General features: G+C 39.1%; 1 protein-coding gene across 11 annotated transcripts in view; it reads right to left on the bottom strand.

The window, feature by feature from the left end:
• Positions 1–25035, bottom strand: part of LOC127503203 (NLR family CARD domain-containing protein 3-like) — a 58522-nt gene that overhangs the window by 3031 nt on the left and 30456 nt on the right. For 5 of the 11 annotated variants that reach the window (XM_051876699.1, XM_051876698.1, XM_051876701.1 and 2 more), the window contains 3 exons: positions 16752–16925; positions 10459–10589; positions 5297–5354 (listed from right to left, as the gene is read on the bottom strand). In XM_051876699.1, the coding sequence (XP_051732659.1) occupies positions 5297–5354; positions 10459–10589; positions 16752–16925 (363 nt within the window). Of the gene's footprint in view, positions 1–5296; positions 5355–5471; positions 5584–10458; positions 10590–16751; positions 16926–17086; positions 23816–25035 lie in introns of those variants that run through there. The other 6 variants (XM_051876704.1, XR_007927042.1, XR_007927043.1 and 3 more) reach the window with 6 other exon arrangements.

Below are 25035 nucleotides of genomic sequence, written 5' to 3'. Positions count from 1 at the left end.
GCAAGCCATCATTAGGCTGAAAAAAACAAAACAAACCCATCAGAGAGATAGCAAAAACTTTAGGTGTGGCCAAATCAACTGTTTGGAACATCCTTAAAAAGAAAGAACGCACCGGTGAGCTCAGCAACACCAAAAGACCCGGAAGACTACGGAAAACAACTGTGGTGGATGACCGAAGAATTCTTTCCCTGGTGAAGAAAACACCCTTCACAACAGTTGGCCAGATCAAGAACACTCTCCAGGAGGTAGGTGTATGTGTGTCAAAGTCAACAATCAAGAGAAGACTTCACCAGAGTGAATACAGAGGGTTCACCACAAGATGTAAACCATTGGTGAGCCTCAAAAACAGGAAGGCCAGATTACAGTTTGCCAAACAATATCTAAAAAAGCCTTCACAGTTCTGGAACAACATCCTATGGACAGATGAGACCAAGATCAACTTGTACCAGAGTGATGGGAAGAGAAGAGTATGGAGAAGGAAAGGAACTGCTCATGATCCAAAGCATACCACCTCATCAGTGAAGCATGGTGGTGGTAGTGTCATGGCGTGGGCATGTATGGCTGCCAATGGAACTGGTTCTCTTGTATTTATTGATGATGTGACTGCTGACAAAAGCAGCAGGATGAATTCTGAAGTGTTTCGGGCAATATTATCTGCTCATATTCAGCCAAATGCTTCAGAACTCATTGGACGGCGCTTCACAGTGCAGATGGACAATGACCCGAAGCATACTGCGAAAGCAACCAAAGAGTTTTTTAAGGGAAAGAAGTGGAATGTTATGCAATGGCCAAGTCAATCACCTGACCTGAATCCAATTGAGCATGCATTTCACTTGCTGAAGACAAAACTGAAGGGAACATGCCCCAAGAACAAGCAGGAACTGAAGACAGTTGCAGTAGAGGCCTAACGACATCTTGTGGTCAAAAAGTGGAAAAAGCTGCCTTTGTATCCCAGACGACCCAGCCATTTTTGGACTGTTTCAAGTAATAAATCAGTTTGTGATATGAAAAGCATATAAAACAATGAAAATAATTAGTCTATATAAAAAATAGTCTTTTATGTGTCATTTTACTTACAATTAAAATAAGTCTGTGAATACATTTCTGGGGGGAAAAAATAAGCAAGCTTAGGCATTTATTATTAAAATAAACAAAGATTATCATAGAATGGTCAGTTGAAGTACTTATGAACTGAGAATAAATACAAACTGAACATGTGCAAAACTACACAAGTAAATATTTGTTCGTATTATGATTTATTCTTATCAAAAAAGCGAATGACACTTGTATGGGGTTAGATAGTATTGCGGTCACAGATCAAAAAATAAGCGTGAATCAAAAATTTAAAAACACGTAAAAATATATAACACAAACTTAAAAAAATAATGCAAAATGATCAGAATGGCAAAGAACGTGGTCACGGATCGAAATATATTAAGTGTGAATCGAAAAATTAAAAGCACAAAAAAAAAAATAAGCATGAATCGAAACTTTATACAGATTAAAAATGATATTGCACAAATCTTAAACTTGTGTTTGTGTTCTTAAAAGTTGTCTTCCTTGCTTTTATTACTCTGTAATTTGTGCTCTCTTTCATTTTCTGCTCATATTTTACTCTTTTGTACGCTTTGCTAGAGGAGGAGCTGTCAATCTAGAACTAGTGGACCAATGGTGACGCTTAAGCCCGGCCTAATTTACATGAAACTCGGACTGCAACATTTGGAAACGCAGCACAAAACAGCACAAGCGTACAGTGTACAAAAGCGTACAAGTTTAAGATTTGTGCAATATCATTTTTAATCTGTTTAAAGTTTCGATTCATGCTAGTTATTGTTTTTAAATGCGCTTTTAATTTTTCGATTCACGCTTCTTATATTTTGATCCGTGACCACGTTCTTTGCCATTTGGATAATTTTGCATTATTTTATTAAGTTTGTGTTATATATTTTTACATGTGTTTTTAAATTTTTGATTCACGCTTATTATTTTGTGATCCGTGACCGCAATACTTTAGCCAGGAATCTAACCCCATACACTTGACAAGGGTTCACGTTATTTGAATCAGAATTTGAAGCAGTCACGTGGTTGTGTGCGAAAACGAAGCTTCGGATATCACAGATCATGTGATTATGGCAAAACAAATCATGCTCTGGTACAGTGCTTCACTGTGAGATGTTTCGTTTTTTTGATACAATCTTCAAAGCTTCAGTGTCAAATGTCACATCACTACTGGATTGTTCCTGTTTGAGTTACAGTGGTTGTATATTCTCTTGTTTGTGTTTTGAGTTACATTAAAGGTTTTCCTAAGGATCTCCTTCGTGGTGCGCTTCATTACAGCCACCAAACCTGTGACAGCTATGAACGCTTTACATACAATTTTAGTGGATGTTTTATATATACTATCACTAAGTTCTATTTTATTGGATTTTCATGAAAAATACAGTAGAAATGTATTAATTACAAGTAAAACACCAATAATACATACTTAACTACATCATATAAAGGGAATATTAACATAGTTACAATACATTTGAAATGAATTATTTAATGTCTAAAAATATTTGGGAAATACATTATTAATACATTTTGTATATATTTATTATATATTATTGTTACATTTTAAATAATTCATAATAGGGCTGCACGATATATTGTTTTAACATTGAAATCATGATGTGTGCCTCCGCGATAGTCACATTGACGGATGTGTGATGTCTGTAGGGATTGTTAATCTGTACGGACCAGACACCACGGTTTGAAACACATGTGGTGATTCTCTGATTATTTGCTAAATTTTACCATCATAAAATGGAAGTTTATCGTTTGAATGTGTTTTAAGTCCGGTCAGTTGAATCATTCAAGAGATTTCAAACCATGTGAGAGCATGAAGACTTGAAAGAGAACTCAAATTCTGAACATGCGGCACACACACACACACACACACACACACACAGAGAGAGAGAGAGAGAGAGAGAGAGAGAGACGCAGATGCATGTGAATACCGAATGTGCCTGAACGGACACATACATGCAAAACTGCACATAAAAGATCGAGTATCCTTGTAATCAGCTGATTATGGATTAGGTGAACGAAACAATTGAGAAATAAAATGGATGTGTAACAGTATTTTGGATCCAGTCATTCGCTCTAAAAGTGACAGAAGCCCCTGCAGCTTTTGATGAAGTATTTTATCTATCTTAAAGAAAACAATTGTAGAATTAGTTTGCTTACTATAAAAGCCAGAAGTGCTCTGAGGCCTCTTGGCCTACGTGACTGTAAGGCTCAAATGTATCTGAGAAGTTAGCTTGGCCACTAAGCATATTTTGCTGGTAGTTTTCCACCAGACAACAGGAGGATGTGAAATGAATAAGATCATTATTAAGGGTGTCACGTGAAGGCTTCTTGCCTCCAGGGAGTGTTGATTGTTTTTGATACAATGATTCATTTTGCCTATGAGAAAGGGTTGACCATCAATTGGCAGAATTCCACCACTAGAGATTAAGTCAAAAGATGTACAGTAGTTGGCAGTCGGCCACCCTTACAAAGAGAATTATCTCTTGCATAAGCAACACCTGCAGTTTAATTGGTAAAGTGACTGTGGTGAAAATGTTGGGGAGTACTTGGGAGACTCCAGGAAGAGAAAGGGAGGAGAGCACCTGTAATTGAGATCATGGAAAAGAACTGTAGGCGTGGATCTTACACTGTTACAAGTAAGATGTATAAAAACTGTGCCCTGGCTAGAGAGATTCAGATGTGGAGCTGGCATCTCACTTTGTTGCTTGTCAATAAAGGGACCTGGAGATTCGACTCTGAGAGTTTTCTTTGAGACCAGAATTGAAGGAACATCGAATTTGCCACAGCACTTTCTGTTTCATGAATGTTAATCAAACAACAAAATAAATAGAAAAATCACGTTTGTAGTTTTAACACAGATTAATTATCTTTCATTTATACAGTGAGACTATGCAGTGTTATTTTACATTTGATTATTCAATTTCTGTACCTGAATACTGCTAGACTTACCTGAAAAATATAAAGCACTATTTATTTAATTTGTATCTTTGTTCTATTATATTTATCTATGCTTGTAATTTGTTCATTATTTTCTATGCGTATTCACTCACCTACAAAATCACCCCAATCCCCCTATAATGATTAAGCCCTAATTCATGACTATTTTTTATGTCTGATGAGTATATTTAAAAGTGTGTGAAAGATGGGTTCAAGTGTACTGAGAGTGGCAACTAAATACACGTTTTAATACAGAGATAGTGTGTTAAAAGCACATTTTAGTTCATATTCATGGTGTCTCAAAATAGCACAGTTGAGTACACTTAGATGTTCTTAAGATTACTTTCTAAAGAAGAATTTTTAGTAAATCAAGTACAAAATGAGTGTGCAAAAATAGAGCACTTTAAGTACATTATGGAAGTGTACTGAAATAAAGTGTATTTTAGTACACTTTTTTTCCACCTGGGTCTACATGCTGCTTGGGCTTATACATAGCCTACTCACAGATGATGAAATCATTCAACCGTAAACAGATTAACTAATGTTTTAACTTAATTAACAAATTAATTAACTCTATAACAATTTGACCTTCTGAACATACAAAAATACACTCTTAAACATCATACATAACTCTGGTTGTTTTTTTTTTTTATGACATATAGAGAAAGATGAACGGCAAAGTTCAAAGTAATGCATAAATCAGCTAAACTAACCAGAGAGCTTGTAAAAGAAAAACTCATAATCAAAAGCATTGACTGATTCAGTGACAGGGCGCTGATTCAAGATGGCGCTGTGTTTAACAGCAACTTTATCACGCTCTAATCCTTTTTTATATGCGGTTCTTAAAGCTTTGAATTTCTATGTTCAGTTTTTTTCTATAACTTGTAGCGGATGTTCAACATATTCTTTTAAGACTGATAAAATATTTATTTGGACCCACTTTATGGTTATTTTGTTAGTTTCTACGCCAGAGTGAAAGCTCTTTTGCTACAACCATGGATGAAGATATGGAAACAGCTTCTGTTGAGGCTTCTTCAAACAGCAATAAACTAAAAGCATATAACTACACTAGGCTTCTAGAAGATGCATTTGGGGGCTCTCTTTACACTCCTAGTAAGTGTCCTGCTCAGAAGAAATCGCAAGCCAACACCTCTGACACGGTATCTAATTCTGTGCTGCTATCGGCAATCGAAAAGTTCAGCAAGTTACAAGAAGAGTCATTGGTTAAACTGCATTTAGTCGAGGCATCGATGAAGGAAAATTCTTCTTCAATCTGCAAGCTCACCTGTTCACTTGAAGCCATGAATAAGCAGGTGGAAGATGTGACGGAGAAGGTGTTCTCTCTGCAAACAAAGGTTGAGACGTTGGAAAAGGAAAATAAAATTCTCAAGGAGAAATGCAGCGGTATGGACAGCTACAAACACAGATGGAACCTCCGTGTAGCTGGGATACCTGAATGCGAAGGGAAAAACGTCAAAATGGTAGTCATCGAACTGTTCAGGAACCTTTCTCCACACACTGCAGGCAAACTTCAGGACATGGTCAATATTTCGCATCGGCTTGGCCCCAAGTCTGGAAACACCAACCCGTGACGGATCATTGTTCAGTTTTTATCCTGCACGTGTTGAGATGCAATATGCATCTTTAAATTTTTAAAGTCTTTTGGGACTCTATTAAGCATCTTCTTTATGAAGTCCTTACTGACTGTGCAATAAAAGGTGAATTGGCAGAATCAATGAAACAAGGCCACATCTCTCTTATACCCAAGCCTAATAAGGATAACAAATTTTTAGATAATTGGCACCCGATCATTCTTTTGAATTCTGGTTATAAGTTATTGGCTTCTGTATATGCTGAAAAGCTCAAACCTTGTTTAGCAGACATAATTTCTAACACTCAATCTGTTTTTTTAAAAGGTAGACATATTTCTAATAATATTAGATTAATAGATATTCTAGAATATTCTAGATTATTCTGAACTTATAAACGAAGAAGCGTTAATTTTGTTTATCAACTTCTATAAAGCTTTCGATACAGTTGAGCATTCCTTTATTTTTGAAGCACTTTCTAAGTTCGGTTTTGGTAGATCCTTTATTAAAATAATTCCTACTCTCTATAATGGAATTAACAGTTGTGTCTCCTTAGCTTCCAGCACTTCCCCCAGATTTTCTGTGGGTTGAGGTATTCGCCAGGGAAGCCCAATCTCTCCTTTTCTTTTTCTGTTGGCCGCCGAGCTATTAAGTTTGCATATAAAACACTCAAATGTTGAAGGCATAAATACTGGAGAAAATACTTTAATAATTAGTCAGTTAGCTGACAATACTTGTCTCTTTCTTAAAAATGAATCACAAGTCTCTGTTGCCCTAAGTAATTTTAATCTTTTCTCCAAAGTTTCTGGATTGGTGGTAAATCCCCAAAAAAGTGAAATTTTGTATGTACATGATTCAGATAAAGTTTCTGTCGATGGCATTACAGTTAAACGCTGTGTAAAATATCTTGGGGTCGATATTTGAGGATCAGGTTCAGAACATCGTCATTACAATTTTCAGCCAAGGTTAGATAAAACTAAAAAAAAATACTATGTTGCTGGCTGCAGAGAGACTTGACAATTTATGGGAGAGTCCTGCTGACTAAGGCTGAGGGCATATCATGCCGAGTTTACCCTGCTCTTTTCCTTATATATTGATAATAGAACTATTAAATCTATTGACTTGGTAAGAAGTTACAAGGAGCGTGGTCTTAACACTTTAGATTTTCAAACTATCAACCAGAAATTCAAAATTAACTGGATTAAGAATTGTATTTCTAATAATGGATCGCCCTGGTTTTGGATCCCTGACCTAATATTTAAACACTGTGGTGACCTTAAATTTTCACTATCTTGTAATTTTAAGAGCAGCAAATTACCAAACTCTAGAATTTCCACAAACAAGCTTTAGAATCCTGTGTCAGTCTGTTAGTTTCAGTTTTCAAGGACTTTCAGTTTGTTTTCTATTGTCACGTGTTCCTGTCTGTTTTTCCCGGTCTTCATCATTAGTTCATTTGTATCACCTGTGTACCATTAATTACCCTTGTTATGTTTGCTACTTAAGTTCCTCCCGTTCACTCAGTCTTTGTCCGATCACTGTCTGTATATGTTGTGTTGCACCTGACTGACTGACCGCCTGCTGGATTGTTTATTAAACCAGTATTTTGGATTTATTCTCTTCGTCTGTGTCTGCCTTCCTGCAACCCAGTGTGACAGATGATCGGACTGCCTGATTTTGATGAACGGGCCAAGTTCATCACTGTGGCCCAGAAAAGCCACACATTTTTTTCTTTTGTTATGAACTTTTGTTTTTTGGCCAGCCACAGTGTGCTGGCGGATGAAGCCCTCAACACCCTGTTATGGAAGTTGGCCCTGATCCAGAACACCATCCACCTTCCAGACACCACCGGACTTAATTGGAGGGAAGCCGTCTTAAGGTGTCTAGAGAGCATGCGGTCCCGATCCAGAACCCGGCCAAGCCTGTCACCCAGTCATCATCATCTCCCATTAGTCCCGTTGAGTCACCACATTCTCTTCTCAGTGGCGAGGTTACATCGTGGTCCTGCTGGGAGCCTACTCCTCCTGGGCGTCATGAGCCCGTGGCTCCGCCTCCAGCCTCGTTGTGCTCCGTCCCGCCTCGACCCGTCGACCTGGCTCCTGCGCCTACACTCCTCCTCCCCTTGACTCTGGCATCGACCATCGAGCATTCGGACTCACCGGGCTCCCTCGGACGGTCGGCTCCCACTGGGTCGGACTTCGCCAAGCCTCCGCTGCGGACTTGCGGACCGTCCGCTGCTCTCCGGCCCTCCACCCCTTTGGCTTCAGCAAGCTCCGCCCTCCCTCAGGCTCCACCTCCGCCCTCGGTCGCACCAGCTCATCCTCTGCTCTCCGGATCTCTACCTCTGCCTCAGAGAGTCGTCACTGCAGCTCCGTCATGGCCGCCCAGATCATCGGCATTCGCATCCACCTGGCCACTCCTACCTTTGCCACCATGGATGCTACCTCCGTCCACTCCCCCCTGGTCATCGTCCTCCATCTGTCTGCCTGCCCATGGTACCTGCCCCTTGCCATGTCCTTGTCCTCCTCCCAAGCCACCTCCATCTTTCCTCCACGGCGTGAGGCCACGCCTTCTCGGGGGGGGGTCTGTTAGTTTCAGTTTAAGGACTTTCAGTTTGTTTTCTATTGTCACGTGTTCCTGTCTGTTTTTCCCGGTCTTCATCATTAGTTCATTTGTATCACCTGTGTACCATTAATTACCCTTATGTTTGCTACTTAAGTTCCTCCCGTTCACTCAGTCTTTGTCCGATCACAGTCCGTATATGTTGTGTTGCACCTGACTGCCTGACTGAAGTGTTGGATTGTTTATTAAACCAGTATTTTGAATTGATTTTCTTCGTCTGTGTCTGCCTTCCTGCAACCCAACATGACATCCTGGAAGATTGCTCTTAATTTTTCCCCCCACACACGTTTTATTTGGAATAATGAAAATGTACTGTCTGGTAACAAGGAAAGGGTGAATCTTATATATTGTTTCTGATTAGGGCTCAAGAAGAACTTTTTCTGATTTTGTATATTTGAAAGGTGCTACAATTTCAGTAAGAGATTTTAATAAGGTGATTAAAAGTATTTCTGGCAGTTTAAAAACTTTGATTAAAGCACATTTAAGTTATGGCTGTTTAAACAATATTCCTTCACTTGTGTTCATTTATTAGATAAATGCAATAACTTCTTTATTAGAAATGCTCATAAACTCCAAGATCCCTCCTTAAAGCACAATCTAAATGGAGTATCTGTTATCCAAACTCTAATTTAAATAACTTATGCACTTTTCCTCACAAACTTTTCATCCCTAGTAAAATTAAAGAACTCAATTTCAGAATTGTTCATAGATATTACCCTTGTAATTTATTTTTGAGCAGGTTTTCTGAAAATCTTCCTTATGTTCCTTTTGCAATATCGAAGAAGAATCAATTTTACATTTGTATTATCAGTGCCCATTCTCGAAGTCTTTTTGGTCAGAAGTTACCATGTTAGTTTTCTGCTGCTGTAACAAACTGGTACAAATGATGGAATCTATCATTTTCTTGTCTGATTTTCATTTTAAGGATGTTACACTTGATTACACTGTTTTACTGCTTTGTCTTCTGGGTAAATTTCATCTTCACAAAGCCAGAACTATCCACTGTAATCCCAATTTTAATATGTTTTTCTTCTGATTTTCTTTTCAGAAAATGTCAAAACCTTTTAAATCAAAGGTGTCGAAAATGTTTAACATCCTTGAATCTGTTGTAAAGAACCTTTAAATGTATTATTTTGTTTACACTGTCAAAATGTAATACTGTGTTGATTTAATTCTTATAACCTCTTGTGATGTCCGTATGCCCCCTATTTTATTTTATTGTATTTCTTTTATTAAAAAGAAATACACATTGATAAAAGAAAATACACACTGAAATGAAGATACGTAACAAATTTAAATAATTACTGGAACCTCATGCCAACATCGTGAGAGCAAATTGAATGACTCACTCAACATACCGCAGAGTTAACTGCCCTCTAGAGATTAACCACAGTACTGCAACAAACACACAAGCACTGCTTTGTGATATAAGTTCACTCTAGGATTAAAGCAGGGGTCCCCAAACTTATTTCTTTGAGGGTCACATAACTGTTCCTTTCTTTAGGAGCTGGGTCGGTTACAGAAAATTACATGGGCCGAAGTGACTACCAGTATTATTGAGGAGCTTTTATTATGATTTTAAATGTATTTATTATGCCTTCTAAATGCTAGATTAGTTTATTATTTTGTTATGCACCGTTCAGACAAATGAGTATTACTCGTCAAGAGATACACTATATTGACAAAAGTTTTGGGACACCTGCCTTTACATGCACATGAACTTTAATAATATCCCATACTTAATCCATAGGGTTTAATATGGAGTTGGCAAACCCTTTTTTAGCTATAACAGCCTCAACTCTTCTTGGAAGGCTTTCCACAAGGTTTAGGAGTGTGTTTATGGGAATTTTTGACCATTCTTCTAGAAGCGCATTTGTGAGGTCAGGCAGTGATGTTGGACGAGAAGACCTGGCTCACAAGCTGCGTTTCCATTACAGATTTGTGCAAAACTTTTGCGATATTTTCTAAATGTTGAAAAAAAAAAAACTATTGCGAAATGATGCCGTTTCCATTAACCATTGTTATGCCACTAAGACTCTCATGATAAGTCATTTTCTAAAAGATACTTCTTTCTAAGAGCTTTATTTGGAGTGTAATATTTGCTACTGCTTCTGGAAGCCCTTCTCCCTCATATATGCTTCCCTGGGTGCTTTTCAATCCATCAAAGAAAATCTCGAAGGACATTTTAATTCTCTAAATAATTAAATTCTATAAAAATTTCGAACCTGCTTCAGCTCACCTGTTTGGGTATTTTCAAACATGCTGAAGAGCTTGATTAACTCCTTCAGGTGTGTTTGATTAGGGTTGGAGCTAAATTCTGCAGGGCAGTGGGTAACAGGAACAGGGTTGAAGACCTCTGCTATAAATGCACTGCAAGAAAGTGAGAAACGAGGAGTGTGAAAGCTTCCTGAGGAGCTATGAGCAAGGATGCATAGGTGCATAGACATCTAATATTATTAGTTTCTATTAGGCCACTATGTTAATTATTAATTGTTAATAGATTAATACTATTAATATTAGATGTCAAACTTCAATAACATAAGATCCCGAGGTATCAAGAATATTCCAATATACAAATAAGATTTCCTTCGATTACCCCGTCCTCGTATTTTTTCTTGAATCTGTTGCATCTATGGGATGAAGCTGTGGCGTGAGGAAAGAGATGAATAAATAAGAAAATAAAAGCACCCCCGTCTCGTCTTCTGTTCAAACATACCCCGCTATCTTTAAAGAATGATGACGTGACTGTACATCAGGTGACCTGTAAATGCAAAAGAACTGTTTCCATTGCAGTTTTGCGAAATATTCCTTTTTCGAATTGCCTGAAAAACCACCTCATGTGAGCGTAAAAACTTTTTTGCGATATTTGGGAGTTTTTGTGAAATTCATGTGTTTCCATTGAATGTAATTTCAATTCGCAATTTCAATTTGCACAATTTGAAGGGTAATGGAAACGCAGCAACAGTCTCCGCTCTAATTCATCCCAAAAGTGTTCTATCGGGTTGAGGTCAGGACTCTGTGCAGGCCAGTCAAGTGCCTCCACACCAAACTCGCTCATCCATGTCTTTATGGACCTTGCTTTGTGCACTGGTCATGTTGGAATAGGAAGGGGCCATCCCCAAACTGTTCCCACAAAGTTAGGAGCATGAAATTGTCCAAAATGTCTTGGTATGCTGAAGCTTTAAGAGTTCCTTTCACTGGAATTAAGGGGCCAAGCCCAACCCCTGAAAAACAACCCCACACCATAATCCCCCCTCCACCAAACTTTACACTTGGCACAATGCAGTCAAGTACCGTTCTCCTGGCAACCGCCAAACCCAGACTCGTCCATCGGATTGCCAGACAGAGAAGCGTGATTCATCACTCCAGAGAACACGTCTCCACTGCTCTAGAGTCCAGTGGCAACATGCTTTACACCACTGCACCACCTCAAATGCTTTTATATGGAAATACATGTCACATGTTAGTTTCCCCTTGCCTTGGAGCTGCAAGTTGAGACATTTCCGTCACATCTGTTAAAAAGGCGAGGTCCCATTTCCATTCTGTGTCAATCAGTTCCGGGACAGTTTTGCCCTTTGCTAGAAGAAAGGGGTTGATTCGGGTAGAAGCTCGTAAAAAATGCCTCAAAACTCTGCCCTGGCTTAACCATCAGACTTCAATGTGGTAAAGCATATCTCCGTTAACAGACTCTAGCTTGGAGAGAAAGGCTTGGAACTTCCTGTGTTTAAGTCTGTTTGCTCTGATGAAGTTTATTCATGACACCACCACCTTCATGACTGATTCCCACTTCAGAACTTTGCGGCACAGTGCTTGCTGGTGAATCAGGCAGTGGACTTGTAAAGGGGGGGGGGGGGGGCTGCAGCTGTGCTGTGTCCTGCATGTCATTGCTTTCATCCAGTGCTAATGCAAAAAATTCAAATTCTTGCACTTCTTCCTTCAGCTGGGCATATATATAATCCCCCATTTCTTCAGTTCATCTGGTGATTGTATTTGCTTACAGCCTCACCGCATTTCAGAAGTCTTTCTTATCAGGGCACACCTCCTCCGCAACAGCATTCATACATTTCTTGACGAACTCACTATCACTGAATGGCCTACCTCTGCTTGCAAACAGTTTAGCTACCTGACAGCTAGCTCGAACAGATGACTGGTTCAACTAGGTTTGGTGTACGAACGTATTCTGCTGAGCTGATAGTCCAGTCTTTAGCTTTGACGCTTTGTCTACCCTCATTTGGCCTTGCAAGCTTGCATACTTGTCTCTGTGGCGGGTTTCATAGTGTCGGCACAGACTGTATTCTTTGAATACTGTTTGAACACGGAAACAGACACTGTGCCTTGACAGATGAGACAAAGAGCCGCTTCTTTGCATTGAATAAAAAATAATTACTTGTCCACTTTTGGTTAAATATCCTGCATTCTCAATCATCTTGAATGTACGATTCTATTGGTGGGTGAATCTAACAAATAATTTGACTGCGCTATGTTAATAATTAGTTAATAACTAAGGGAAATTGTAATAGTTAATAACTAAGGGAAATTTTAGTTTGAAAGCCAACCTTTATAATCAAATACAGATATGATATGATATGTCTCTGGCATTGTTCAGACTAAAGAAATGAAAAATATCAATGTACAACTCAAAAGGGTTACAATAAACAAATTTTGATTTTGATGGCTGCAACACACTCCAAAAAAGAACAGAAGCATGTTTTGTCACAGTTCACAGGTTCACTGACTTACTCTGCCTCTGTGTGTGTGTGTGTGTGTGTGTGTGTGTGTGAGAGTGTGTGTGTGAGAGAGAGTGTGTAATTGCTGCTGATGAGCTGATTAGCACCAACTTTGCTATTTAATGTCTGTGCATTTTGCTCTGTGTTGTCAGATAGTGTGTGTGTTCATGTTGTGTGAGTCCTGGCCGTGTTTGAGTCTCTCTTGCCTTTTTCATCATTCCTGTCTGGATTATCTTCACTGAGTCGGTTTGGATTATTTTTTCTGTTGGATTCTACTGGTTTGCCCATTGCAATCTCTGTGGTATCAAGAGAGACACTTTCCACCTACACCCACAACATCTGACCATTGCTATTTTTTTTCTGAGATTTTACTAAATAAACTGTTATTACTGCATTCATGATTGTATCCTCCTTATTCCATGTGACATGTTTACTACTGTGTCACATCAACTTTCCTTTTAATTGCATATGGTTAATCATTTGGGAATTGAGGATACGAATTGTTACATTTTTGCAAGCAAAATTTTTGCCCAGTCTCACTTGATACAAAACTTCAGCTGCTCAACAGTCCGTTATCGTTGTTGTCTGATTCTCCTTTTCATGATGGGCCAAACATTTTCAGTAGGAGACAGATCTGGACTGCAGTCAAGCACATCCACTCTGTTGTAGCACGTGTAGAATGAGACCTGGCAGTGTCTTGTTCTAATAACTATGGACTTCCTAGGAGAGATGTCATCTTGGTATATGTCTCTGTACAATCCCAATATACACCTCCACATCAATGGTACCTTGCAGATTTGAGTGCTGGTGGTGATCAGCTCTCCATCAAGGTGCCTCTTAACAAAATTAATCCACCTCTTGATATCGCAACCAGGTAATATGCATTTATGTGATGAAGGCATAGCTTGCTAACAAACTGTAGGCTGTAGTTATGGTGTTATTTAACTGACAAATGTCGAGAGCGCATTATTGTGACGCAAGAGCACATCCATACAATGCGTGAGCGTGAATCTCTCCACTCGCGCACAAATTTCCTTTGCTCTCGCACAAAACTGGACGCGTGCTCTCAAATATACAGTGCTCTCTTAAGAACTGCCTCTCCTCTCTCAGATATTGTGTGTGCGCACTCAAACTGTGTCCTGTGCGCTCGCGAATCTCTCCATGCTCTTGCACTAGAAATTAATTCACTTCTGGATAAAACGCTGTCAAAAGTTATCAACCAATCAGAATAGACGACTGATCGATGAAAATGCTACATGGAATTTTACTGGCTGAGAGTGAACTGCACATGGAATTCTTTCGACAAAGATGGATATTTAATTTCTTTACGATTATAATATTTAATAATATAAATGTAGGCCATATCTTAGAAATAGCTCGGAATGGGGCGCTTGGATGATTTGTATATTAATAAACCTGTTTGCGACCATAACCATACCAACCATCAGGCCATGCATTCAAGATTTAGTTTCTAAAAGGAAATGCATATTACGCCACATACTCCACGAGAGGCCTGCTTAAGGCCTACTCAACAGAGGTGGGGCGTGGCCGTGATGGTATTGGACAGGTATCCTGCCAACAAGTCAGCTAAAAAAGGAGTCCTCGTGGGGCCTACAATCTCAGCAACAAGTGGCGTTCAGCCTGTTTGCAGAATAAAACACAGACTGTGCCAACATGTGAACTAGAAAGGAGGCCTGTAGGGGCCTACCGTTCCAATGACACGTGGCTTCAGCCTGTGAAATAAAGTATGTGAGGAAACTATGATCACCTAACAACAGCACTTGCAAAACACAAGCTGCTAACTAGAAAGAGGCTAAAGACATAAGAGCCTACATCCCAAGTTATATGCAATATAGCTGTTATCAAGATCACCAAAGGGAGCTAGTAGAAACCAGACTGCGAAAGCGGTTCTAACACTACCCTGAGTATGCAATCCAGCAGGTGATGCACTCAGTGACACAAATAAACCCTAACTGGGGAATATTAAAATAGTCACCAATCTAAATAGAGGCTAATACCAAAAAGGCCTGCTATTATGAGAACAGGTGCTAACCTGTGGCAGCATGAGTAAGCTCACATAAAAATGTAGGGCAAAAGGCTAGAACTCAAAGCAAAACACAATGCTTTGAAATACATGCTATCCTAATTTTTTAGGATAAACGTTTTCTCCAAACAGATTCGCAAATCTGTACTGAGCATTAGAGGACGGAGGCTAAAAAGCTAGCGCTGTCAACTCAAACTTGAATGGAAAATCAAGTGGCTCAGAGGAAAAACATTTTTCATAGCATGAAAGGTTCTAGAAAGTGGGGCCTAGCATACACTGATAACTTATCTACGCAAAGGGCCTACCACCTGAGAAAAACAGCACCAGGGAGTCTAAAAACAGTCTACAACTTTAGCTGTTAACTCACCAATTGCACCTACATAAACAAGGGGACAACGGGCATACGGCCTAACAACTCCCTCGGGAGGAGGCCAGAACTAGGAACTATACCACCTGACAGGGGATAGCATTACATAACATTCACCTAACCTAGCTCTAGCCTAGCCGCTAAGCTACGGGCCTTCTTACAGGGCCACAAGCCTAATGAAGCCTGGGCTTCACATTTTATGGCCTGCACAATATATCATTCTAGCCAGCATATAAACTTCAGTTTACCCAAAAACCCCTTACTTTGACTATATGCTCAGAAAAACTATATAGGAAAAACAAGGTCTTATTTTAAACATATAAAATATAGACCCTCCTGCGGCTCAAAGACCGAAGACTCCTTAATTTCACAAGAAAGGATGGAATCTAGGGTTCTTTTAAGCCTAAAGATCCTCTCATTATCAAACCGAAAAAGCAGGCCGACAGAAATAATCACTATGGGCCCAGCCATCAGTCTGACAATAAGAAGCATCTGAGCATGATATATGTCTATAAAATATATACATGCATATGTAAATATATATATATATACACATATACAGATATATACATATTTACACACACACACACATATATATATATATATATATATATATGAGGTGAAAGAAGACGAGGAGAGGGTAGATATAAAATTGCCCTATATAGCTGGGGAATCGATTACAAATGCAACGGTGTTTACAATCGATCACCTATCTCACTCTCGCTTCTTCCTCCTCCCATCTGTCTGGGCTCAGACACAAATCTGAATGGCTAAGGGTTTTTCCATGCCTTCCTGATCTCAAACGCGGAGATCAGGAATGAATGGAAAGTTTATGGGAGCTGCAGCGTTTAAGGACAGAAAGGAACCGCTCGTCGAGCCGTCCGCGCGCGGCCCCTTTCTTAACACGCTGTCACGGCAGGGGGCCGCCAGAGGGTTAAAGGTCTAACTTCACAATTCAGTACTATATAGTTCAGTCTTTGTAACTGTTATTGTTTCAGCAATACATTTCTAACATTTATAATGCATTTAAACAACAAATCTATGAATTGCCTTTACACTGACTTTAAATAAACGTTAAAGAGAACTGACAAATCAGATTCTTGATTTTATTGCATTTTACAAAACATCCCACCTTTTTATGATTTGGGGTTGTAGTTACAAGTCCGAGCTAACAGGCGTTAATGTGATACTGCCAACACTGTCAGTCGTGTTTATACTTATTGAAAAGTTAGTAAAATTATACCAGACACTTTGTAAAGAGTCTCATGATGATTAAACATCCTCTTCAATTATCTGACAAGATATTTTTAAGTCTTGATTAGTTTTGGTTTTAATTTTGTTCATTATGTATAGGAGGAAAATGAAAGAATGTTGACACAGTTATACAATCTTACCACAGTTTCTCCAGATTACAGTGAAGATCCTTCAGTCCATCAGAGAGCAGCTTCACTCCTCTGTCTCCTAGTTCATTCCATGACAGATACAGTTCTCTCAGGTGTGAGGGGTTTGATCTCAGAGCTGAAGCCAGAGCAGCACAACCTTCATCTGTAACACCACAATCACTCAACCTGTAGAGAATAATGACAGTCTTCAGTCTCTCAGTTCAGGATCTACAGCTCAGATAAGCAGGAACTTCACAATCAGAAAGAGAGACTTAATCCACAGCCTTTTTATTCTAACTTAACGCATTCTTTTTTTACACAACACATGAATGTGAGTAAGTTTCTTAAAAAAAAAAAAAAAAAAAACATTTTAACCAAAAAACTGAGAAAATCATGTTTTTGTCAAAGACTTCATCTGGATGGGATTCAGAACGATGATCAAAACACAGTCCTCGGTCAACATTTAATTCAGTAACATTAGGCAGTTTTGATTTATATGCTGTTTAATGTTGATGACTGCATTATTTTACATATGCATCTGCTTACGTATGATAATTGCTTGTTTCTGCTTCTTCATTGCATGTGTTTGATTAAGAGATTCTGTACTCTTTCAGAAGATGTATAATAACACTCCCTACCTTACAACAGTGAAAACACGGAAAGGTGGAAATTTTCTTCAATGGTGGGGACGGCACACACACACACACACACACACACACAAAACTTTCACACAAAGAAATTGGAGATCTCACATCGCACACAGAAATTCAGGAGCACAGAAACTTGTTGTGAATGCTGCTCTGTGACTTTTATTAGTAAAATAGCTTTGCTACTGAAAACAAAATACAAACACACACAGGCATCTGTCTCCACACCCCACAGAGTGAAAATGCGGGAAATGCGCGTTTTTTTTTTTTTTTTTTTTTTGGCGTGCATGTTAACCAATGGATGCATTCACACCGGCAGCAGGAGCAGCACATGAGCGTCAAGCAGGAGCATTGCATGAGCAGCAGTGAAGTGGGGGTTTCAGTGCCGAGTCTATTTTTGCTGTGCTGCTGCTGCTCAATTAAGATGAAAGCACAATTTTGATGGACAAATTAAATATAATTTCACACACAAAGTGTTCAAAATGCACAGAATAAGCATGTCTAGTGTGTTTTAACAAGAATTGGAGTATGACAGATAAACTTGTTTTTAATTATTCAGTTTCGGTTAAAGTATGGTGTATTATAAAAAGCTCAACTAAACTAGCCAGAAAATATGATATATAAACATTCTTTTAGTTAATACACAGACAGATATATAGACTGCAGCATAACCAAATCAAACCCGAGTTTGCTGACTTTTTTCGCAGAGTTTGCTGTCTTGTAAACATGTGCACACAGCAGATGATATAAAACACAAACCTTACCTCATTCGTGTGCAGCAATGGATGATACGAGGCTTTTATTTATTTATTTATTTTTATTTTTTTATGTTTATATGTGAATGTTGTACACCTCCCCATGTTAACAAACCTTCAAGACTATCACGTTTATAAATGACCAACTTATAAAAAGAAATTAATAGCTGTCTTTGTAAAGAAATGCTCACTTTATATGTAGCTTTGAGCCGCTGCTGTGACGCTGTACAAACGCTTCCAGTGTGAATACTCGCGCATCTCTGCAGCTGCAGTGACGATGTAGTTACGCTCACACGCCACTCAAGCTTGCAGTGTGAAATGGGCGTAAAAGGTAATAAAGGTCAGAGTTTAGGGATACTTTGCTCACTGCAGAGGGTTTGCTCTTTCCCAGGGTCTTTTCATGCCTCCATTTGGAGGATGTTTATCTTAGTCTGGGTACTCGAGGAAAGTTTGCAAAAGGCTCAGGGCAATTCTGTAGCCAGATCAGCCCATAGTGTGGACTGTATCCATACACTCAGCACTATGTATCTTACTGATGTCAGAATTAGAATTAGATGGAGCATGTGACTCATTAGGCAAAATTCAAAATTTTCTCTTTATGCAGTTATATAGAGGGCTAGATGAAATACTATGTGAAAAATTAGCAGGCATGGGACAGCATATTTCATAGTCCAACCACTGACTAAAGAACAGACTGGCAAGTTTGTGACTGTGAGACCCGGATAAACAGACGGCACAAGATAACACTGGAATCCAAATAAACAAGTGCAATTTAAAGTATAGAATTAAGTAGAATAATGAAGTGTTGGAAAAAAAATATTTAAAAAGAACATAAAACCTAAATTGTAATTAAAGACCTTAAACTGTGTAGCAAATTAGCTCAAAAGAAATATGAATAATTAATCATAACTAGTTATAATTTATTATAAATATTTGGATCAGTTAATAAAATTAACTTAATGTAATAAAATTAATATTACAATCAATTAAACTGTTGTCCAATGGACGCACAGTGTTAATTGTTAATTCTAAGAAATGTTCATTTCCAGGTTATGGGAAATAACAATCTTATGTACAGTACTACTCAGAGCATGTAGTCAGGATCTGCATGAATAGGGACTCCAGTATGAGCATGAAACACGGACAACTCTACGTGTGACATGAACAAGACTTTATTAACTAGACTAAACACTTAACTAATCTAACATTCACACACATACATGCATAGTTTACCAAGCGAAAGAGAGAGCTGAAGCAAAATACAGGAAAGCAAGAAGTTACAGCATTGTTTGAAATTCAGCAGATCAACAGCCTTGAGCAAACCATCAGTTTAGTTTTAACAGGCCCTTCTTTAAAAGGAGTAAGGATACTCAATGTATCAAATAATGAGACTAAGTCTGATACTTGCATGTCTCGCCCATTTGAATTAAAGCTGTCCTGATGCAATTTGTGGAGGCTCCCATTGAATCTTTGCTGATATTGTCTTGATGAAAAAGAACCAGTTGGATTCAGAGGATCTTTGGTGAATGGAAGGTCTAGGCCGAAGCCTGGCACAAGCTTAGAGTTCCTTAGAAGCTTCTAGTACAGCATCATTTTTACATCAGCGTTTTTCAGTAAAGGAAAAAAGAGAGGTGATCTTGTGATTAGTGATTTTAAAGGGTGAAGATGCCACACCCTCCTGAGGTGTCTGAGCCAATAAGGAATTTTCCCTTCAGAGGGAAAATTTTACGAGTCTTTGTTCTGTAGCAAGATATTAGCATAAGACATTGGATTGGATGTTTGAGAGAAGAACCTTCTAGATTCTTATAATACTAAGGTGTCACAGAGTTAGTAACATGTAACATAAATTACCAAATAGGAAACGAAAGTTGGAGTCCGTAGATACCAAACGTGCTACCCATGTGATTTTAGTTAACCATAAATTTTCAACTCCGAAACATTAATACCATAATAGTTCTACAGAGAGAATTAATACATAGAATAAACCCTATAAAAAGAAAGTCATGAGATGGGAAAATTGGATACATGTTTATACATTTCTCAAGTGGTTATATATAGAATATATAGGATTAATAGGGTTTATTTGTCCTTCTCAGAAAGAATGAAGTCAGAGTCACTAGTCTCTGCAAATTTTTTTCTGATCGTAAAAGTTTTTATCAGTTTTCCTGTGTCCTGTAACAGGACACCTAGTTCTGCCTGTGTGTTAGCTACGTTTGGGATGCTAGTTGCAGTTTTTAGGGGGATGGGTTCACAGAACTTTGAGAGAGTGAGTTTCTGGATAATTCATTAAATATAATGAATAATTGTGTGTCTGGTCCAGATGCTACAACTGCAATAACATAAATGTTATACACAGTAGAGATGGAAAAGACAGAATGCACAGGAAACCTTCAGCCACACACTGGATACTTTCATTGGGTCAATTGGGTGGCCCTTACACCACTCATCCCAGTATCTGAAGCCAGTGCTTCATTCATGTCTCTTGAATCACACCGTCTTGTTTCTTACAAACACATCAGGTGCCATTTTGCATCTCATCTTATCAGTTTTATTAAAAAGGAAATTGGAGGATTAAAGTATTAATAGTATTGTAATATTGTTGACGTGTTCATCTTGTTGCCAGAAAGTTTGTTTTGTACACTATAATGATAATAATCCAAACCTGTTCCTGGAGGGTCACTGTCCTGCAAATTTTTATCTTCAACCCTAATTGAACACACCTGAACAAACTAAACAAGGTCTTTAGACTGACTAAAGACTTCCAGGTAAATGTGTTTGAGCTGGTTGGAGCTAAACTCTGCAGGACGTTGGCCTCCAGGAGCAGGATTGGACACTCCTGCTGTACATTATAACACATGTAAGATTTACATTTATTCATTTGGCAGTTGCTTTTATCCAAAGCGACTTACAAGTGAGGAATACAACAAGCGAGTCATCATGAAGAGGCAAATAGACACAAGAAGTGCTCACAATACAAGTTTCAGACATTGCTCAGAGTATCATAAGCTACAATAGAGAGTGATTAAAAGAAATGAAAGGATAGGTAATGAAAGAACAGGAATTTTTTTTTTTTTTTTAAGATGAGGTTAAGAAGTGCTCATGAAAGATTTTCAGCTGTCTTTTGAATATTGCCAGGGATTCTGCATTCCGGAAGAAGGCAGGAAGATCATTCCACCAGCATGGAGAAGTGAACGAAAATGTTCTGGAGAGTGATTTTGTGCCTCTCTTTGATGGTACCATGAGCCTTTGTTCCTTTAGTGAACAGAGGCTTCTGGTAGGAATGTAGACTCGTAAAAGTGAGTGGAAGTAGGAGGGTGCTGAGCCTGTGGTAGATCTGTAAGCAAGCGTAAACACCTTGAACTTGATGTGAGCAGCAAGTGTTAGCCAGTGCAGAGAGATGAAGAGAGGTGTGACGTAGGCTCTTTTGGGCTCATTAAAGATGAGAGGTGCTGCAGTGCAGTGCATGTCATCAGCATACCAATGGTAGGAGAACCCATGTGCCTGTATGATGGGACCCAGTGATGTAGTGTATATGGAGAAGAGGAAGGGTCCAAGAACTGAACCCTGAGGAACCCCTATGATCAGTTGATGATCTTTGGATACCTCCCCTCTCCAGGCAACTCTGAAAGACCTGTGATATAGGATTCAAACCAGTGAAGTGGAGTACCTGAGATGCCCAGTGATGAGAGGGTGAACAGAAGTATTTGATGATTCACAGTATCAAAGGCAGCAGACAGATCGAGCAGAATGAGAACAGATGATTTGGAATCAGCCTTTGCAATCCACAGGGATTCAGTGACCGACAGTAGTGCAGTCTCGGTTGAATGGCCGCTCTTGAAACCAGATTGATTGACATCCAATTGATTGCTCTGTGAGAGGAAAGATGACACCTGATTGAAAATAACTCATTCAAGTGTTTTTGCTATGAATGGTAGGAGAGAGACAGGTCTGTAACTATCTACAAGTGACGTGTTTATTGTGGGTTTTTTAAGCAGTGGGGTTACCCAAGCCTGCTTGAATGCGGTAGGGAAAATGCCTGTGTGGATGTGTTGATAATGTGTCTAAGGGCTGGTAAAAGTGGAGGAGCGATGGCTTGTAGAAGGTGTGAGGGGTTGGGATCTAGAGGGCAGGTGCTGGGATGACTGGAGAGGAGAAGTTTGGATACTTCTGTCTCAGTGAGGGGAGAGAAGGAAGAGAGGAGATGTGTGGCTGTGTATGTGGTTGGTCTGAGTTCCTGTGTGTGTGGAGCTGAGAACTGACTGCTGATGGTAGATGTTTTGTCAGTGAAGAAATTAGCAAAATCATCAGCAGTTAGGGAGGTGGTGGGTGGTGGTGGAGGGGGACAGAGGAGAGAGTCGAATGTTTTGAAAAGTGTGCGTGTGTTTGAGGCGCTGTTGATTTTGTTGTGGAAAATTAAGATTTAGCAGCATGGACTTGACCAGAAAAGGATGAGAGCAGAGATTGATAACTACCTAGGCCAGATGGGTCTTTGGATTTGCGCCATTTTCTCTCTTTGGTCCGGTGTTCACGAAGAACATCGGATAACTAGGGATTAGAGGGAGTAGCACGTGCAAGCCTGGATGACAGAGGACAGATACTGTCAAGAGATGAAGTTAAGGTGGAACATAATGTGTCTGTTGCTGTATTCACATCCAGAGATGGAATTGTATGGGTGAGGGAAGGGAGGATGATACAACGGAGGAAAGATGAGAAGAAGAGAGAGAGCACAGGTTTCATCTGAAGGTAACTGGTAAAATGGTTGGTGGTCCCCAAATAGGGAGTTGTAGATTAAAAGAAATGAAGAAATGATCAGAGATGTGCAGAGGTTTTACCAAAATATTGTCTGTGATACAGTTGTACGTGTAAATTAGGTCAAGTTGGTTGCCAGATTTGTGGGTACTTGTGGTGATGAGCCGTTTGAGATCAAATAAGGCTAGAAGAGAGAGGAAGTCTGAAGCATAAGGCTTCTCTAGATGAATGTTGAAATCTCCAAAAACTACAAGCGGGCTGCCATCCCCTGGGAATGAAGACAGCATGTCCAGTTCCTCTACAAAGGAACCCAGTTGGCCTGGGGGGCGATAAATTACTACAATATGAATTTTGACCGGAGTTGTGATTGTAATTGCATGAAACTCAAACGAATTGTTGTTGCATAGAGAAGAGTGAGTTGAGTATTTCCAATTGTCAGAAATGAGAAGACCTGTGCCCCCACCCCTCCCAGACTGGCGAGGGGTATGAGAGAAAGTTATTAGAGAGAGCAGCAGGGGTTATTGAGTCCTCTGGATGAATCCAGGTCTCAGTCAAACCCAAGATATTGAGAGTAGAATTAGTAGCAAAGGCTGAAATGAAGTCAGCTTTGTTAACTGCTGACTGACAATTCCATAGACCCACAGAAACAGAGAGAGGAGTATTAGAAGAGGAGTAGATAGGACGCAGGTTAGCAGTATTGCGCTGCCTTCTACGTGTGAGAGTGGAGCGTTGCCGAGAGACAACAGGAATGTATTGAAAGCACATGCTGAGTATGAAGGAAAAGAACTGAAGAAGCAAGGGAAGGAAGATACTTAAGTGCCTTAACGGTGTCCTTGCTCGGTGGAGTCGTGCAGGTAGAGTCGCAGGTCTTTACCCGAGTCGGTCTTCACACGAGGAGGCTGAACAGGACGGCGGAACGCTTCCGCTACAGTGCGCACACACAATTAATACTGCTTATTAACGAGTGATTGAGAACAAAATTAGCACAGCAAAAGCCTATAGCCCGTGAATAGCTGAAATCGAAACTAATGCGAGAACAACACAGCGCTTAAGTGCGAAAACGGGCATTAACACCAACAAACTCTGCAAATGCGGCTGTTATTCTAAATAGCAACGTGTACAATGTGTATGATTAAAATACAAATTATAGTCAAGGTAGAAAAAAGAAAAAAAGCACAGAATCGAAATTAATCCTTCCTAGCAGCAAATAATAAACTAAGCAACTGACCCAAAACAGATATTAAGCAAAACACTTACGCGCTCTTGCCATCTCCACTGCCAGCTCGCTATATGAAACAGTTTCAACTCAAATAAATATTTAAAGCCTACAAAATTATTCTTTTAGTGAAAAGCTGAGTAATAAGTGTTATAACTGTATTTTATTCCTTAATTTGTTGTTTTGTTTGAACTTGTTCAATCATCTTTGTTCAAATCTACTTGTGAGGAACATTTTTACTTTGCGGAAGCATTAATTTTCATCATATATTCAAACTCAAATCAATATTTTGTGTCCAGTTATTTACTTTTGTAGGAACTGTGGATGAACCAGACAAATGAGTCGTTCAGATGATTTCTTTCAAAACATAATTCCAGAAACCCAAATCAACATTGCAGGCCCCAAGCGACTTCAGTGAGTCTATCAACAACCCCCTGCGAAGTATTTTTATGGCCACACATGCTTCCTGACTGAGGAGAAAGGTGGCAAACTTTAGGCCATTTGTAGAAACCAAATGGTCGAAAAGACAACGCAATTTAAGCTGCAAGAAGATAAAGATTCTTTGATCTCCAGATCAAAAGAGACAGAGAGACAATGCAGGCCTGTTTCTCTAAGTGACCTCTGAATGACACAGAAAAACTCACAGAGACAGAAATAAACTATATCAAATTGTTCCAAAACAATTGTAAATGGACTTATCAAACACCATTCAACAGCATAATTCTATATCATGTCTACAACTTATACATGTGACCATGTATGCTTAGAAACACTCACAATTCATGTAATTGTATAACTTTTGAACGGTTGATTGAAAGTATGTCTTGTTTGGTATGAACGCAAATCTCTATTGTCAATTTAGATCATGGCTTGAATGAAATTTGTGTAAAATGTATCATATTCCGTTTAATAGCAATCATGTCTAAATT

Source organism: Ctenopharyngodon idella, chromosome 21 (assembly GCF_019924925.1).
Source record: "Ctenopharyngodon idella isolate HZGC_01 chromosome 21, HZGC01, whole genome shotgun sequence".
In the NCBI taxonomy this organism is placed as follows: Eukaryota; Metazoa; Chordata; class Actinopteri; order Cypriniformes; family Xenocyprididae; genus Ctenopharyngodon; species Ctenopharyngodon idella.
This window is presented reverse-complemented; position numbering and strand designations above follow the sequence as displayed.